This window comes from Hyperoodon ampullatus, assembly GCF_949752795.1.
Source record: "Hyperoodon ampullatus genome assembly, chromosome: 6".
Classification (NCBI taxonomy): Eukaryota; Metazoa; Chordata; class Mammalia; order Artiodactyla; family Ziphiidae; genus Hyperoodon; species Hyperoodon ampullatus.
This window is the reverse complement of record NC_136919.1, coordinates 8,162,349-8,179,607: the sequence shown is the minus strand read 5'-3', so window position 1 is coordinate 8,179,607 and position 17,259 is coordinate 8,162,349. Positions and strand designations below refer to the sequence as shown.

General features: G+C 54.7%; 1 protein-coding gene across 1 annotated transcript; it reads left to right on the top strand.

Moving 5' to 3' along the window:
- Positions 1-2,228: 2,228 nt before the first annotated feature.
- On the top strand, positions 2,229-6,257 carry CDK9 (cyclin dependent kinase 9; the record flags this gene model as incomplete). The annotated part of the gene is made up of 7 exons (XM_079706824.1): positions 2,229-2,320; positions 2,781-2,862; positions 3,625-3,715; positions 4,078-4,244; positions 4,359-4,530; positions 4,690-4,838; positions 5,329-6,257. 7 exons carry the CDS (start codon positions 2,229-2,231, stop codon positions 5,692-5,694), a joined length of 1,119 nt encoding a protein of 372 aa, XP_079562950.1. The 3' UTR covers positions 5,695-6,257.
- Between the last annotated feature and the right edge of the window lie 11,002 nt (positions 6,258-17,259).

Here is a 17,259-nt window from a genome sequence, read left to right as displayed (position 1 = left end):
CTCTGACATGCCTCAAACCCCTGTTGGTCTACACTGCCTTCAGGAGAGTGCTTTCTGCTCCTCACCTGACCCTCAAGACCTTCCCTGGCAGGGTCCCCCATGGCAGAACAGGGTCCCCCATGGCAGAACAGGGTCTCTTGGGACACCAGGATCACCAGACCCATTCCTGACTGCTCCTACAAGGAAGCTTCAAGGCCAAGCCATGTGAGCTAAGAGGTGGAGAGCAACCGGGGAAAGGTACTGGGGTGCAATCAGAGAGCACAGCCCTGAAGGCAGGGAGACTCAGGGGGTAGGAAACAGTGTGGTCACAACTTACGAGGGAAGGTGGAAAGAGCCTCAAATGTCAAAATTTGGTTTTTCCTGAAGACAGTGGAGGGAAATACATACAGACTCCACTTCAGAATGATCTGGCGCGTGCTCCGAGGGGGACAGATGGAGAGGGCAGCCTGGGGAGGACAGGACTCAGGATCCATTGGCAGAGGACTGGAGAGGAGGCGCAGATTGAAGAGGTGCAGAAGAGGTGGAAAGACAGCCTTGTTGGGGGCTGGTTTTTGAGGAGGGCTGGAGGAAGAAAGAGGAGGCTCCTGGAGCCAGAAAGGTATCAGAAAGATGCTGGGGAAGGGCCAGGGTAGGGAAAGGGGGCACAGGACCAGAGAAGGAGATGGGTGAATGGTGGGCTTGGTGCCTGGCACATAAGGACAACAGGCCTCAAACAGCACGACTGCTGTCCTCCTGGACAGACTGTAAATAGCCTGTGTCAAGAGAATCCTCTTCAGACTCAGACAGACAAGGTTCGAGTCCCAGCTTTGTCACTGTGTGACCTTGAGCAAATGACCTCACCTCTCTGAGCCTCAATGTGCTCTTCTGTAAAATTGGTTAGCGATCCTGACTATGGGGCTGTTGATTCAGGATTCAGCAGGAACGCCCAGCACTTCCTGAGCACACAAGGGTGCAGAGTAAATGCTAGCTACTTTTGTGACTACTGACCCCGGGCGCGACCAGCTCGGGCGCAGCTCAGCGGGGACGGGGGTCCTGTGGGTTTCATCCCTGCCTCTCGGAGAACAGGGGGTCCAGGGCTGGAAGGCCTGGGCTTTGCTCGCTCGCCGCCTCCAATGTCGCCGCGCCCCCTGGCGGCTGTCAGTTGCCATATCAACGGCGGGTGGCAGGGGCCCGGGGAGGCGGCGGTGGCGGCCGTTCTCTCCTCCCCAGGCCGGAGGCCGCTCCCTCGGCACCTCCCGCCTTCGCCGGTGAGGGGGTGCACCCCTAGCTGGGGAGGAAGGGGCTCCCCGCGGGAGCTAGCATGTGTAGGTAAACTGAGGCACGCGGCGAGTCGCCCCGCAGCCAGGTGTAGAGCGCGGGGCCCCACCTCCGAAGGCGGAGGAGGGGCCGCGGGCGGTGACGCGCCGAGGGCGGCGGGCGGACAGGGAGCGGGCGGCGGCGGGCGGCGGCGGCGGGCGGCGGCGGGCGGCGGGCGGCGGCGGCAGCGGCGGGCGGCGGCGGCGGGCGGCGGCGGCAGCGGCGGCGGGCGGTGGCGGCGGCAGGTGCGGCCGCGAAGGGTGGGAGGGAGGAGTGAGGGGGCGGGAGGAGGGGGAGGGGAGGGCGAGGCTGGGGCACCTCCCCCTTTATAACGCGCCCCCTCCCGGGCTCTCGGGCCGCCTCCTCATCGGCTCTTCCCGTCCGGCCCCCACGCCCGGCCGCCCCGGGCCCGGGCCCGGCCAGGGAGCCCCCAGGCCGCGGCTCGGGGGCCGCCCCCCCGCCCCGCGCCCAGCGCAGCCTGGCGGAGGCGGTGCCGTCGGAGGAGGAGGAGCAGGGCACTGCGGCTGGCCCCGGATCGGGCGCCAGAGCGGCAGCGGCTTCGGCAGCGGCGGCGGCCCGAGCCGATGCAGCGGGACGCACCACCCCGAGCCCCAGCCCCGGCGCCCCGGCTCCCCGCGCCCCCGATCGGGGCCGCCGCCAGCAGTGGCGGCGGCGGAGGCGGGGGCAGCGGCGGTGGCGGAGGCGCCTCTGCAGCTCCGGCTCCTCCTGGCCTCTCGGGAACTACAAGTCCCAGGGGGCCTGGCGGCGGGCGGCGGACGGAAGAGGTGGGGTCGGCGCCGCGAGGCCGGAAGTGGCCGTGGAGGCGGAAGTGGCGCGGCCGCGGAGGGGCCTGGAGCACGGCGGCGGGACCCGGAGCGGGAGCAGCGACGGCGGCGGCGGCTGGAGGTGGCGGCGGCGCACTGGAGGCGGCCATGGCAAAGCAGTACGACTCGGTGGAATGCCCCTTTTGTGATGAGGTGTCCAAATATGAGAAGCTCGCTAAAATCGGCCAAGGCACCTTCGGGTAAGGCTTGGCCCCCGGGGACCGGGAGCCCTGAGCCTGCACCCCTCCGGGCCGACGTTGGGACGCCCAGGCCCGGGCCCAGTTGGTCGGGAAGCCATTTAGGCACAGACTTGTTCCCTGGTCTCGCTAGGCCGCGCCGCAGCCCGCCCGGGCCTGACAGAGCCGGCTGGCGGGGAGGAGCTTGAGGCCCTTGATGGGGGGCAGGGAGGGGTTGCAGAGAGGAGCATGTGAGTGGAACGGGATCTTTCTGCGAGACTCCCGGGTGAGGAGAAGGGGCAGAGGGAAGGAGGTAGAGGCTCGGAGAGGGACCGAAGACACCGCGTGGTGGGGTAGCCGAGTGCCCTGGGTACCCGGCCCAGCCCCGCCCGGATTCCCTTTCCTGTTCTCCTCTGGTGGGGGAGGGGCGGGCCCTGCGGAAATGGCCTGAAGAGTCCTCTTGGGTCCCCCTCTCGGCCTGCAGGGAGGTGTTTAAGGCAAAGCATCGCAAGACCGGCCAAAAAGTGGCTCTGAAGAAGGTACTGATGGAGAATGAGAAGGAGGGGGTGAGTACGGGTGGGGTGGGCAGGTCGGCCAGCTCCCTTGGGCGTGAGGTTGGGTTCCCACCCTGCTGCTTCTGGGGCTCTCACGTATAGATTCAGTTTACGTGTTTGGAAATTTCCATATTCCAGGGAATTTGACTTCCAAGTTAAATCTTTTAATTCAAATGTTTTGAAGCCGCTTCATAGTTCATTCTTAGGTGAAGATGGTTGGTGGCAGGAGGGGGAGCCCACGCTTGCACGGAGTGCACCTTGGTTCCTGAAGTTAGGAAGGCTTTGAGCACTTTTACTTTAGGGTTTAATTTTGTTGAATGTAAAATAATAAGTTATATGCAATGACTTTAAAAGGGTGACTGGTATTCACTTGAAAAACAACAGTGCCTTCCACCCCCCGCCCCATCTTAGCTCTAGTCCAGCTTTCAAGAGACTTGCTTCTTTATTTTTGTATTTGTTAACCATCTCACAGGTAAACACAGGCATAGAACTAAAACTTATAAGGTTGAAGAAACTGTGGAGTATTTAATAACTAGTAATAGAGCACTTGTGTGAAGTATCGCTATTTCAATTCGTTGTCTGAAACCAGCTCCTTGAGGGGTACATACTATTACACCCATCTTACAAATATGGCATTTGAGACAGCTAATTTCAGAGCCTACGCTCTTACTCTGTCTCCCAACCTTTGACCCTTCCTGTGGACTCCCTGGCCAGTTCCTTGGTCTGTGGTGCACTCACCCACTTTTGACCTTCTCCTGTCTTTTTCCCACCCAGTTCCCCATTACAGCCTTGCGGGAAATCAAGATCCTCCAGCTTCTAAAACACGAGAATGTGGTCAACTTGATTGAGATCTGTCGAACCAAAGGTAAGTTGTTCGGATCTCATCCGCATTTTCAGATGGAGGAAATGAGGCTTATTGCTTAAGGTTTTGTTTGCAAAAGTTGGAACTGGACACACTTACATTGCCTCTTCTTAACCCAGACATACCAAGTGTGACTGCTTTCTGTGGCCCTTTCTTCAGAGCAGGTGCCTCCTCGGGGCCTGCCACAGTACCCAGCCCAGAGGAGGCGCTCAGAAAATATTTTACCTGTGAAGGAATTCGCACCTGGATATCCAGGGGTCCATAGGTTGGAGAGGGTAGGAGCTGCTTGTGGGAAAGTGAGTTGCATATGAGATTTTTCATTTTTTTCTTGTCCCTCTCTCTCCCCCTCATTCTTCCGGTCTCAGCTTCCCCCTATAACCGCTGCAAAGGCAGTATATACCTTGTGTTTGACTTCTGCGAGCATGACCTTGCCGGGCTGCTGAGCAACGTGTTGGTCAAGTTCACCCTGTCTGAGATCAAGAGGGTCATGCAGATGTTGCTCAATGGTCTCTACTACATCCACAGGAACAAGGTGGGGGCCAGAGTAGGGGAGGAGAGACCAAGGCTTGGGCTGGCCTTTGCTCTCACTGTGGGGTGGGTGTGGCTAAAGGACCCTAGGGAACCCTCACCTTTGTGCTTCCTGCAGATCCTGCACAGGGATATGAAGGCGGCTAATGTGCTCATCACCCGTGATGGAGTTCTGAAGCTGGCAGACTTTGGGCTGGCCCGGGCCTTCAGCCTGGCCAAGAACAGCCAGCCCAACCGCTACACCAACCGTGTGGTGACGCTCTGGTACCGGCCCCCGGAGCTGTTGCTCGGTGAGGACTCTCCCGAGCTGGCAGAGGGAAGCAGGGGCTGGGCACTTACCCGGCCTCAGCCCCCCACTGCCAGGGCTTCTTGAGCCCCCGGCCCGGGGGCATTGCCTCTCAGGAGGCTGTCGGGCTCAAGGGGCCCTCCTGGTGTGCTCTTCTTCTCAGGGGAGCGGGACTACGGCCCCCCCATTGACCTGTGGGGTGCTGGGTGCATCATGGCAGAGATGTGGACCCGCAGCCCTATCATGCAGGGCAACACAGAGCAGCACCAGCTTGCCCTCATCAGCCAGCTCTGTGGCTCCATCACTCCTGAGGTATGGAGTCGGGCTGCCTGGGCCCCTGGGCCCCACGGGCTGCAGAGAAGTCTTCCTGGCCGGGGAGGGGTGGGTGCTGAATAGAGGAAAAGCTCCATTCTGGAGAGGTTGCTGGTGGATGGTTGGGGTCTGCTGTTTAGAGCCACACAGACTGTTCAAGTCTCGGCTGCATCCCTTTAGTTCTGTGGCTTTGGGGAGGGTGTCTGAGCCCCTTACTTCAGCGCTGATCTGCTCTGCTGTGAGACAGCTGTGGTTCTATCAGGCTTGGTGCACATATGCCAGACAATTTGTGTCAAAGGACCTGGTACTTGGTGTTTGCCACATATGTGGCTCCTGCTGCTTTCACCTTGGAGGAGTCAAGTTTGCCTTCCAGGGGCGGTCTGGGAGCTTCTGAACGGAGAATGTTTAGTCCCTTCAAGTGCTTGACCAGTGGACCAGCCACGTACCCCCTGAACTGACTACATCCTCTTTTCCACGCCTCCCACCCCAGGTGTGGCCAAATGTGGACAAGTACGAGCTGTTTGAGAAACTGGACCTGGTCAAGGGCCAGAAGCGGAAGGTGAAGGACAGGCTGAAGGCCTATGTGCGTGACCCCTACGCGCTGGACCTCATCGACAAGTTGCTGGTGCTGGATCCCGCCCAGCGCATCGACAGTGATGACGCCCTGAACCACGACTTCTTCTGGTCCGACCCCATGCCCTCGGACCTCAAGGGCATGCTATCCACCCACCTGACGTCCATGTTTGAGTACCTAGCACCGCCACGCCGGAAGGGCAGCCAGATCACCCAGCAGTCCACCAACCAGAGCCGCAACCCCGCCACCACCAACCAGACGGAGTTTGAACGTGTCTTCTGAGGGCCAGCTGCTGTTGCTTCTCATTAGGGCCGTTGTTTTATTTTTTCGTCTGCTCTGTGACTTGTGTTGTGGAGATGTGGGGGCATTTGAGTTTTTTCTCTAGTGTATATTTTATTTAATCCCCACCCTGGGCATCAGGAACCAACCGAGCAGACTGGAAAAAAGCTTTGGCTGAGAGTCCAGGAAGGCACTTGGGCTGCCTCACTTCGTTCCCTGGCTTTTGGGGTGATGCCCAGAGGGTCTCCATTTACCTTAGGACAGGAATGAGATGGGAGGAAAGGTGCACCCCACTGGTGACTTTCTAAGAGATCCCAGCATGCTGGGAGGAGGGGACAGGTCCCTCACCCATCCCCAGCCCTCCTCATGGGATGAGAAGCTGGCGTAGGGGACAGAACCAGCCTTGGGAATGGGCTGCTCTTGGCCTAACCCTCAGAAGCTCTGGGGCTGGCAGAAACTCTTGGTTTCTTCAATAGGACAATTTTATCGTGTTTGTTCAATTGTTCAGAGACATTCCTGGATGCAGTTCGGTCAGTAACAATTAAAGTTGACTCTTTTTCAGTAAATGACTGTGTGCTCTGTGTTATGTTCAGACCCCCAGCTCTTAACCCTGTAAGCTGACCTTTGAGATTTGATCTGTCAAGTCTTGGTTCTTTTCTTTGACCCAGTTCATGTCCCATGACATACCTTCAGAGGACTTTGTCTTTTCTGTTTTTCTCTTGAGTACCTTCCAGAACATTTGCCATCATGCTCCCCACCGGGCAGGTACCATGATGTGGTACCTCAGTGTCTGAGGAAGCAGGGGAGACATGAGAAATCGGGCTCAGTCTGCTGATGAGGGAACTGGAGACAGCCTGCTGTGAGCTACATCTGCAGCGGTGACCGGGGTGGGGGTGGCGTGGGGTGGAGGCACAGTCTGCTGTGGCTGACACGTGTTCAGACTTGACTCATGAGCACGGGAGGCTGCGGAGGCTCCTAATCAGTGGAATGACAATAGTTAAATCTGAAACTTGCAAAACTTCTCGGGCTGCTGAATAGAGGGTGCAAGAGAGGAAATGACCAGAGAAGCTGAAGGATCTCCAGGGGCTGGGGGAGGTGGCAGTAGTCTGGATTAGGGTGGCAAGTGGGCAGGAGGACAGAGAATAGTTAGCGGAAGATTATCATGAGGGCTCAGAGCTGGGACCCTTGGAGGAGCAGCACATTCTGGGCGATACATTTCCCGGGAGTCTGAGGTCGGGGACAGCCACGTATGAGGCAAGTTCTATGTTCTGTTGGGTGGGAGTCCTCGTAGAGGGACCTGGGGAGGAACGTTGGCAAAACCCTTTACCGCAACTGTCCTTTGCTTGTAGGTATTAACTTAGATCACAGCTTCACAAAAGACCAGTGAAAGTAAGAAAAAAATTGTTTGTTTTTTTTGCGGTATGCGGGCCTCTCACTGCTGTGGCCTCTGCCATTGCGGAGCACAGGCTCTGGACGTGCAGGCTCAGCAGCCATGGCTCACGGGCCCAGCCACTCTGCGGCATGTGGGATCTTCCCGGACCGGGGCACGAACCCGTGTCCCCTGCATCGGCAGGCGGACTCTCAACCACTGCGCCACCAGGGAAGCCCAGAAAAAAATTCTTGACTAGTGTGTTTCTTGGGGCTGCCAAACGTGGTGGCTTAAACTAACTTATTTTCTCAGATCTGGAGGTGAATTTCTGAAATCTGTAGGTGTCATCGGCAGGGTTGTTTCCTTCTGGAGGCTCTGAAGGAGAATCTATTCTAGCCCTGAGCCTAGGAAGCCTTCAGAGAGCTCTGTACAGTGGGGGACACAGTCTGATGATTTTAAAAAACTCACGGTGGAAAACAGTATGGAGATTCCTCAAAACTAAAAATAGAATTACCATATGATCCAGCAATCCCACTCATGGGCATATATCCAGACAAAACTATAATTCAAAAAGATATATGCACCCCTATGTTTATAGCAGCACTATTCACAATAGCCAAGACACAGAAACAATCTAAATGTCCATCAACAGATGAATGAATAAAGACGTACGTATCTACAGTGGAATACCACTCAGCCATAAAAAACCAAAATGCCATCTGCAGCAACATGGATGCAGCTAGAGATGATCATACTATGTGAAGTAAGTCAGGAAGAGAAAGACAAGTACATATGTTATCACTTACATGTAGAACCTAAAAGAAGACACAAATGAACCTATCTATGAAACAAAATGAATCAGGGATGTAGAGAATAGACTGGTGGTTGCCAAGGGGGCGGGGGGTGGGAGAGGGTTGGATTGGGAGTTTGGGATTAGCAGATGCAAACTGGTATATACAGAATGGATAGACAACAAGGTCCTACTGTATAGCACAGGGAACTATATTCAATACCCTGTGATCAACCATAATGGAAAAGAATATGAAAAAGAATGTGTGTGTATATATATATATCTATACATATATATATATATGTGTGTGTGTATAACTGAGCCTCTTTGCTGTACAGCAGTAATTAATACAGCATTGTGATTCAACTATACTTCAATAAAAAATAAATTAAAAAAATAAAAAAATACCAATAAAAAACTCACAGTGACTATGTTGAGAAAAACGAAGGAGGTAAAGATGGAAGCAGGGAGATTGGTTAGGGCTATTGTAATAATCTGGGCAGAAGATGATGGTGGCTTGGACCAAGCTGGTCATGAAGCTGGTAGTGAGGTGTGCTTGGATGTATAGGTTATTGTGAGGGCAAATCATTCAGATTGGCTGTGAGTTTGAATGAATGAGGAGTTGAGAGTCCTAGGCTTTGGCTGGAAGGAGGACGGAGCTGCCATCCTTGAGACAGAGAAGGCTGCAGCAGGTCAGGCTGGATTGTGGTTTTCGGGCGGTTTTTGTTTTTCTTTTGGCCACGCCACATGCATGTGGGATCTTAGTTCCCCGACCAGGGACCAGGGATCGAACCTGTGCCCCCTGCAGTGGAAGGCAGAGTCTTAACCACTGGACCACCAGGGAAGTCCCTGGAGCATGGTTTTGCAATGGTAAATTGGAGGTTGACAGATGGACATCCAGGATGAGTTGGCAGGATATACCTGAACTATATATATAGTTCAGAGCCCCCCAGAGTCTAAACACACCTTTGGGAGTTGCCAGCCTGGTGGTTTTTAAAGTCCCAACGCAGGATGAGATTACATGGGAAGAGCGGAGTAGGGAGACGTGGTCCACTGGGACACTCCAGTGTTCAATGTCATCAGGGAGCTGAGGACAACAACAGATGAAGTAAGAGACCACTGAGGGAATTCCCTGGCGGTCCAGTGTTTGGGACTCCTCACTTTCACTACCGGGGCCCCGGGTTCGATCCCTGGTCAGGGAACTAGGATCCCGCAAGCTGCGCGGCACGGCCAAAAAAAAAAGAGAGAGAGAGAGAGAGACCACAGGAAGAGTGAGTTTCAGAAGCTAAGAGACAGAGGGTGTTTTTGAGACATGGGAGTGATCGCCAAGACAAGTGCTCTCGATGGGCCAAGAAGATGGGGGAGAAGACTGACCATCACGTTTAGCCACACTGACCTCAGTGATGACCTTGGCAAGAGCCATTGGGTGGATTGCTTTGGATGGAACCTTGCCGGGAGGAGGAGGATCACTGGAGAACAGGAGGAAGGGGACCAAAGACAAGAAGTAGCAACAATCTACTGTAAAGGAGGATTAGGGAAGGAGCTGGTCTTGTATATTCTAAGACGGGAGCCAGCACGTCATGGAATGACCCACTAGAGAGGGCACGCGTTGATTCTTGTCCTGTACACAGAAGAGCTACGTGGCCCAGTGTACAGTGGCCACACCAGGACTAGAACCTCAAAGGCCACGCTCCAACCCTGTTCTCTGCTACCTCCACGCAGTGTGTCCATGATGTTCAGGGCAGCCTTGCTTGTGGAAAAGGTGGGAAAGCATAAACCTCCATCAGCTTCAATAAGTTAGAGCATGCAGAGTCACTGCACGTCCGATCCCTGACTCACAGGTCTGGGCGGGGCACCTCTAACAAGCTGACGGGCGATGCTGCCTTGCTGGCCAGGATCTGGGCGGCACAGGTAGAGCACGGCCCTATGATGGGATGCTGGGCCGCCACGTGAAAGGACGAAGTACATACACTATGACAGAAAGACGTTCCAAAGACAACACGTGGATTGGGACTTCCCTGGTGGTCCAGTGGCTAAGACTCCACACTCCTGATTCAGGGGATCCAGGTTCGATCCCTAGTCAGGGAACTAGATCCCACACGCAGCAACTAAAGATCCTGCATACCACAACTAAGACTTGGCACAGCCAAATAAATAAAATAAATATTAAAAACACAGCAACAACACAAAGACAACAGGTGGAAAGAGCAGGTTACAAAATATCTCCTGCTTCTGCAGGAGTGTGATGGAAGCAATGACACTAAGACGTTACCCGTGGTTATTTGGGGTGGTTTGTCCTTTATGCTTCTCTGTTGTTTTCTTATATTTCCTGAATTAATATTTTTACTCATGCAATTAAACTGTATTTTAAAACAACCAAAACAGGCCCTAAACCCTGGAGCTTCTGGCTCTGAGCTCTCCCCACCACCCCCATCTCCCCATAGAACACCCCAGAGAGGAGGCTGGGACTAGCCGGGCAGGTGTGGGTTTGACCCCTTCAGCCCTGAACCCTGGGGTGATGTGGTGTCATCCCCATCTGTGGAGGGAGGTGTGGAGCCAGGAATAAATGCTCCCAGAGGGCAGGGCCTTGTGGGGGCATCATCCGGAGGCAGCCTGGCACCTGGGAGTCTCCCAAATGCAGGAGTGAGTCAGCCAGCGGTCAAGCGGATGGCTGGAAAGGCTGTGGAAATGGGAACGGCCTTTGCCAGCTTGTCTGGACAGGCCCTCGATGTCACCCTGCAGGCCGAGGACTGGGTCTGTGTCCTGGCATCTTTTTGATCAAATGATTTGGTGACACAGCCCTCCCCCTGGCAGGCTTGGACGCCTTAGGTCAAGGGCACCCCGTGTCCTATCCCCCCTCCCCAGGGATCCCAGCCTGGCAGGGCCAGGGAAACGGCCGTAACAGTAAGGAGAGGTAAGGAGAGGGGTAGGCTGTGTTAAGAGAGGCCAGATAAAGCCAGCCCCACTGGGCAGGAAGCCCAGCCCCAAGATCCGGAAGTCTCCCAAGTGCCCCCTCCCTACACACCCCGCTCTGCCTTCTCACCTTTAACCTTCACCAGTTGTTATTTAACTCACAGGGAGATCCTGACTAGTCCTGCGCTCGGAAAACAGCCAGGGAGGCCAAGAGATCCCTGGGCTGATCCCAGGATGAGAGCAGAGACCTATCAGGGAAGACCTGCCTCCCAGCACACTCCCCACCCCCGCGTCACCCAACATCAGGGTGGGAGAAGGCTACGAGGTCTTGGGAAGCCCCCCAACCTCCCCCTCCCCTCTCTGGCCCAGCCCAGGGCAGGCTTGGCAGGGGTACCCACACCTATGAGTCACTTCGTGCCCCAGCCGGTCAGGGAGCGGGAAGCCCAGGGATGAGAGGTGCCAGGTCCCTGGCTACCTCCTGGCCAGTGGCTGAGAAGTTCTGCTGGGAAGCACCCATGGAGCGGCCGGGCCCATGCGGGGGTCCTCTCTCGGCTAAAGCTGCCTCCTTCCAGGTAGGAGAACACGGTGACCTTGGACAGGGGGCCTGCCTCTCTAAACCCTTCCTTTGTACAAAGGGTGTAAATAGCCCCCAGGGATCCAAGGCCATTAGTGATGATGGTAACCCCACACTTTGCGGGGCCCCAGGGGAAAAGTCTTGTCCTCATAAGCCTTGTTCTGAAGGCCTGGGGTGGTCAAGGGCCGCCCCCCACTCCCCACAGGCCTCGTAGCCCCGCTTCCGCCCAGCTGGAGGCGCCACAGAAGCTCCCACCCAGTGTGGGCGTGGGAAGCTCTGGAGGTAGGTCTCTAGGGGAGACCTGGCGGCCGGCGTGGAAGGTGGCAGAGGCCGTCTCAAGGGTCCTCCTGCGTGCCAGGCCCCGTTTACACACTGGTTTTCTTCTGATTTAACTCTCCGGGCTGATCTGTGAGGAAGGGCTATTAGCTCCATTTTGATGATAATAATAATTAATAATAATAATGGCAACATTGATCAAAGTGCTTACTACCTGCTGGGCCCTGTGCCCATTGTTGTCTGCGTTTTATGGATCTGAGACCGTTATTATCTGCATTTCATAGATGTCGAAGATACGGTTAAGGGCATTTAAGGACTCGGCCTGTTAAAGTTTCCTAACCTCGCTCATGTGTGGAGACCTTGCTCTGTGCTCTGGGCCCAGCCCTCCCTCGTTCACCTCCTCTGGCCCTCTGAGGCGGGAAGGACTGTGTCCACCCGCTTTACAGATGAGGAAACAGGGTTTAAGGGGGCGAGGAGACTGGCCGAGGCCGAGGCCCGCCAGCTGGGAAGCTGCAAAGCCAGCCCCTGGCGGAGACCAGCCAGAGCTGGAGATGGGAACCCCGGACTGGGCTACAAGAGTCTAGATTCTGTCAGACACTAGACAAGTTGCTTAGCCCTACCAAGTCTCGGTTTCCTCCTCTGTAGAATGGGCACCACGAGACAGTGCCTCCCTCCCTCTTCGGGGTGGCCGTCCGAGGCCCTGCAGCAGCTCAGCCAGCGTTCCCAGGGGCTGCACGCCTGGCGGGCCACTTCTCCCCAGACCTCGTGACAGACAGAGCCTTCTGCCCAGCAGCACAGGAAGGGCAGCCCCAGAAGCCAGGGTTTGGGAGCTATGGCCTCTGCAAGGCCATCCAGGCCCCCTCACTCTAGAGGCCAGGACCCTAGAGAGGTGAGGTGACCTGTCACACGGTGTGATCCCCTCACCAGGGGGGAAAGAACTGAGGGTGGCCCCAGGGGCTGGGGAGGATTGGCATTTCACAGGGCTCCTCATCGCCAGCAGGGCTGGCTCAAAGCCAGAGCCCAGTTGACCAGATGACCAGGCACGTCCAAGGGCACAGGGCAGGTGGGGACGAGGTCCAGGGGTGCCCGGGGCTTGGTGTTACAGACCTCTGTGAATGACTAAGCCACTTCCCCTGTTAGGCCTTTGTTGCCTCCCCTGAGAAATGGGTCCTGCCCGGAACAGAGCCTTCCTCACAGGGTGAGTGTGACGGTCAAACGAAATATATGCGTGTAAATGTCTCCGCACAGCGCTGCTATCTAGAAAGAACTCACATTAACTGTTATTTAAGAAAATCCATATTACAAAAAAAAAAAAAAAAAAAAAAGCCAGGAATTCCCAGCTTGATCAGAGGGGCTAAATGTGGAATCAAAAGGAGCTGGAACTGAGCTGAATCCTTGAACCAACTTGCTAGTTGGTGACCTTCACAGGTGATTCCTCTCCTCTTGTCCTCAGTTTCCTCACCTGTAAAATGGCAAGGAGGAGGCTCAGTAAATCTTATACCCCAGGGAGCAGATGCTGAGGACAATTGTGGTTGCAGAGTGTGATAAAAAATTGAGAAAAAATATTCCACACTTTTTTTTCCCTCTGAAAATTGGTAAGACACCTGCTCTCAGGTTTGAGCAGAGAAGGGCTTGGCCAGCTTGGAGAGCATTCAGACCCCTCGGAGAGGTGGCAGAACTGAAACCAACCTTTCTGTGACCTGGCCCACCTCAAGGCCCCAGGCCACATGTCCGGTGCCCTCCAAAGGGCCTTCTTGGCCATGAGTGGGGACCCCAGGAGCACCCCAGGAGCATCCAGGAGCCACACCAGCTTCCAGATCAATTCGGGCCCCTTGCTGGCCTCAGTGTCCCCAACTGCTGACCGAGATGGTTGGTCAAGAAGAGCTCTGAAGTGCCAGCCACCCAGAGTGGAAGAAATCATTCATTCTTCTTCCCACTTATGCATGTTCCCAGGGGGAAAATTATAAGATACGTACAAGTAAAAGGAAGGTAAAAGTCACCTTTAGGGAATTCCCTGGCTTCCCAGTGGTTAGGGCTCGGAGCTCTCAGCACCGTGGCCCAGGTTCAATCCCTAGTTGGGGAACTAAGATCCTGTAAGCCATGCAGTGCGGCCCAAAAAAAAAGTCACCTCTAAATAAAATATTTAAGAAAGAAAAAAATAAGGCTTCCCTGGTGGCGCAGTGGTTGAGAGTCCGCCTGCCGATGTGGGGGACGCAGGTTCGTGCCCCGGTCCAGGAGGATCCCACATGCTGCGGAGCGGCTGGGCCCGTGAGCCATGGCCGCTGGGCCTGCGCAGTGTCCGGAGCCTGTGCTCCGCAACAGGAGAGGCCACAACAGTGAGAGGCCCGCGTACCACAAAAAAAAAATATATATATATATATATATATGTATGTATATATTAAAAAACACCTCTAGCCTCACCGCTCAGAGCTCATTACAGTTACCATTTGGGGAAATAACATCCAGGCTGTTTTCTAAATTATAATTATTTTAACAAAAATGGGATCCCACTGTCCATACTGTCTCATCAACAGGTTTGTTCCCTTAAGAGTCTTCTTAGATCAAGATTTATAACACTCTTTTAGAAAACGTTTATTTTGAAATGCTAATACAATCACATGGTTCAAAATTCAAAAAATACAAAAGGGTAGATGGTGAAAAGAATGTGGCAAGGAGGTGCCTTTTGAGCAGAGACCTGGAATGATCATGAATCGGTCACGTGAACTTTGAGGGGAAGAACATTCCAGGCAGAAGGAACCCCAGTGCGAAGGCCCTGAGGCTCTGTCATGCATTCACTCTGTGTGACCTTTGGCTGGCTGTGTAACCCGTCTGTGCCTCAGTTTCCCATCTTCATAAGGAGGATAATCACAGTACTCCTAAAGCTGTTGGGTGGATTAAATGCATACTTTTAATGCTAGGTGCTCAGTAGGCGCAGACCTTCACAAAGGTGGGCATGAGCTTGGCATGGCTGCGAATCAGAGGAGGACAGCAGGGCTGGGGGTGGCAGTGGTTAGAGATGGTGAGATCAAAAGCTTGGAGCTCGTCCTAAGTGCAGTGGGAATCCACTGGAAGATGTGAGGCAGGAGAGGCAAGATCTGGGTTTCTTTAAAAATGATGGAGGGGCTTCCCTGGTGGCGCAGTGCCGATGCAGGGGACACGGGTTCGTGCCCCGGTCCAGGAAGATGCCACATGCTGTGGAGTGGCTGGGCCCGTGAGCCATGGCTGCTGAGCCTGTGCGTCCGGAGCCTGTGCTCCGCAACGGGAGAGGCCACAACAGTGAGAGGCCTGCGTACCGCAAAAAAAAAAAAAAAAAAAAAAAAAAAGATGTAGAATGGTTATGGTTGTAAGGGTCAAGAGGAACAGCAGCAAGGAGGCTAGAGGGTAGACCTGCAGTGGCAGCCTGAGATGCCACTGGAGGGATGGGAGTGGCTGCTGGAGAGGCTGGGTGGGGGCGGCCTCAGGAGTGATGGGGTGGGAAACCCAGGGTGAGGCCCAGCTTTAGACCTGAGCCCCTTGGTGGATGGTGGAGCTGTCCTCTGTGCTGGGAAGGCCTGGGGAGCAGCAGGTTTTAAGGCAGAAATGCCTGCAGACATCAGGAGGTCACCAGATGCTCATGTCCTTAGCTCAGCGAAGAGGGACATTTGAAAGTCAGACATCATCATAGAGCCAGGACAGCAGGGACCACCTTGGAGAAAGGCATGAGCCCCTGGCCGCCAAGGTGAGGAGATTGGAAGGGAGAAGGCAGGGCCAGCCAGCAAGGCACAGCCAGCAAGGAAGAAGGAGAATCAGGGAGGGAGGTGTCGGGGAAGCCCAGAGAACAAAGGGTTTCAGGAAGGAGGGCGTTGTCAGGTCGTCAACCGTGTCACCTGCCACTGGAGAGTGATAAACAGAGCACGTTGGGGCTCTGAGCACAGTTCCAATTGTTTGTTTCCTCAGGGTCATTTTTAGAAGTAGTAGAATTGCAGGGTCAAAGGGAGGCCCATTTTTAAGGTTCGCTGCCCTCCTAATAAACTAAATCCATTAAACACCTCTGTAGCCAGAGTCGGGGTGAGGATAAGGAGAGGCTGTGCCGCTGAGGATATGGAATTCTGGTTAAGGCAAGTTTCTTTTCACCCAGTGACAGAAAAGTGTTTTCTTGTAGGTCACTGTATGAATTGATATTCAGAGGTGGGGAAGTCCTTATGTATATCGGAGGGACAGAACCCTGGCGTGGCCATCAGAAATGTACCTCCCTTCTGAATGCTAGGCTTCTGCGTAAACCTGCCTATGAGCTTGAACCTCCCTTGGTCTCCACAGAACCCTGGATGGGGGCGGCGGAGGGGCAGCAGGACTCCTCTAGTCCAGGCTCTCCGGAGTGCGGTGCCCTTTGGAGGCTCTTGTCCTCATCAAGATCCCCCTAGAAATTATGACCTGGGACAGAACTCATTTCAATCCTTGTTCTACTAAGGAGGAGACTGAGAGTCAGGATCAGAGAGAGGAAGCCAATTGCCCAAGGTCACACAGCGCATTGACAGCAGAGATTGACCAGACAAGTGGTAGAGAGTAGGGGCATGTGTTAGAGCCAGAAAACCTGGGTTTGTATCTTGGCTCTGCCGCATACTGGCTGTGTCACCCTGAGTGAGTTGCTTACCCTCTGTGAGCCCCCATTTCGCTACCTGTAAAGTGAGGATAATCTCTAATTCATACAGTTCTTGTGAGGATTTAAAAGAGATTGCAGGGCTTCCCTGGTGGCGCAGTGGTTAAGAATCCGCCTGCCAATGCAGGGGACATGGGTTCGAGCCCTGGTCCGGGAAGATCCCACATGCCGCGGAGCAACTAGGCCCGTGTGCCACAACTACCGAAGCCCGCATGCCTAGAGCCCGTGCTCTGAGACAAGAGAAGCCACCACAATGAGAAGCCCGCGCACCACAACGAAGAGTAGCCCCTGCTCATGGCAGTTAGAGAAAGCGCATGCACAGCAAGAAAGACCCAACGCAGCCAAAAATAAATAAATAAAATAAACAGATTTATTAAAAAAAGAGAGAGATTGCAATGCCAAGTACAGGGATAAGTGCTTAATAATAGCTAAGGGCTTCCCTGGTGGCGCAGTGGTTGAGAGTCTGCCTGCCGATGCAGGGGACACGGGTTCGTGCCCCGGTCCGGGAAGATCCCACATGCCGTGGAGCGGCTGGGCCCGTGAGCCATGGCCGCTGAGCCTGTGCGTCCAGAGCCTGTGCTCCGCAATGGGAGAGGCCACAACAGTGAGAGGCCCGCGTACCGCAAAAAAAAAAAAAAAAAAAAAAAAAAGCTGAAAGAACCCACCCAAAAAAGCAAAGAGGAAGAGCTTAGGGGAAGGGTGTTTCAGGCAGAGGCAAATGTTGGGTGGAGGTGGAAGAGGCCAAGGCCAATTTCTGAAGTCCTCTTCAGCTGTCATGATGAGGCAGGAGAGGGGGCAGTCACTCAGGCAGATCTGAATTTAGAAAGCCCAGCATGGTGCCTTTGCTGACCTGTTGTGTGGCCCCAAGCTGTCTCTGTCCCTCTCTGGGCCTCAGCCTCCTGCCCCTACAGCCTCTAATCAGGGGTTGCAAATACTCGTTCTTCGCAAGTGTCATTCTTTACTCTTCTCTTGCCCCCTGGACAGGGCACTTCAAGAGCAGAGCCTTGTCA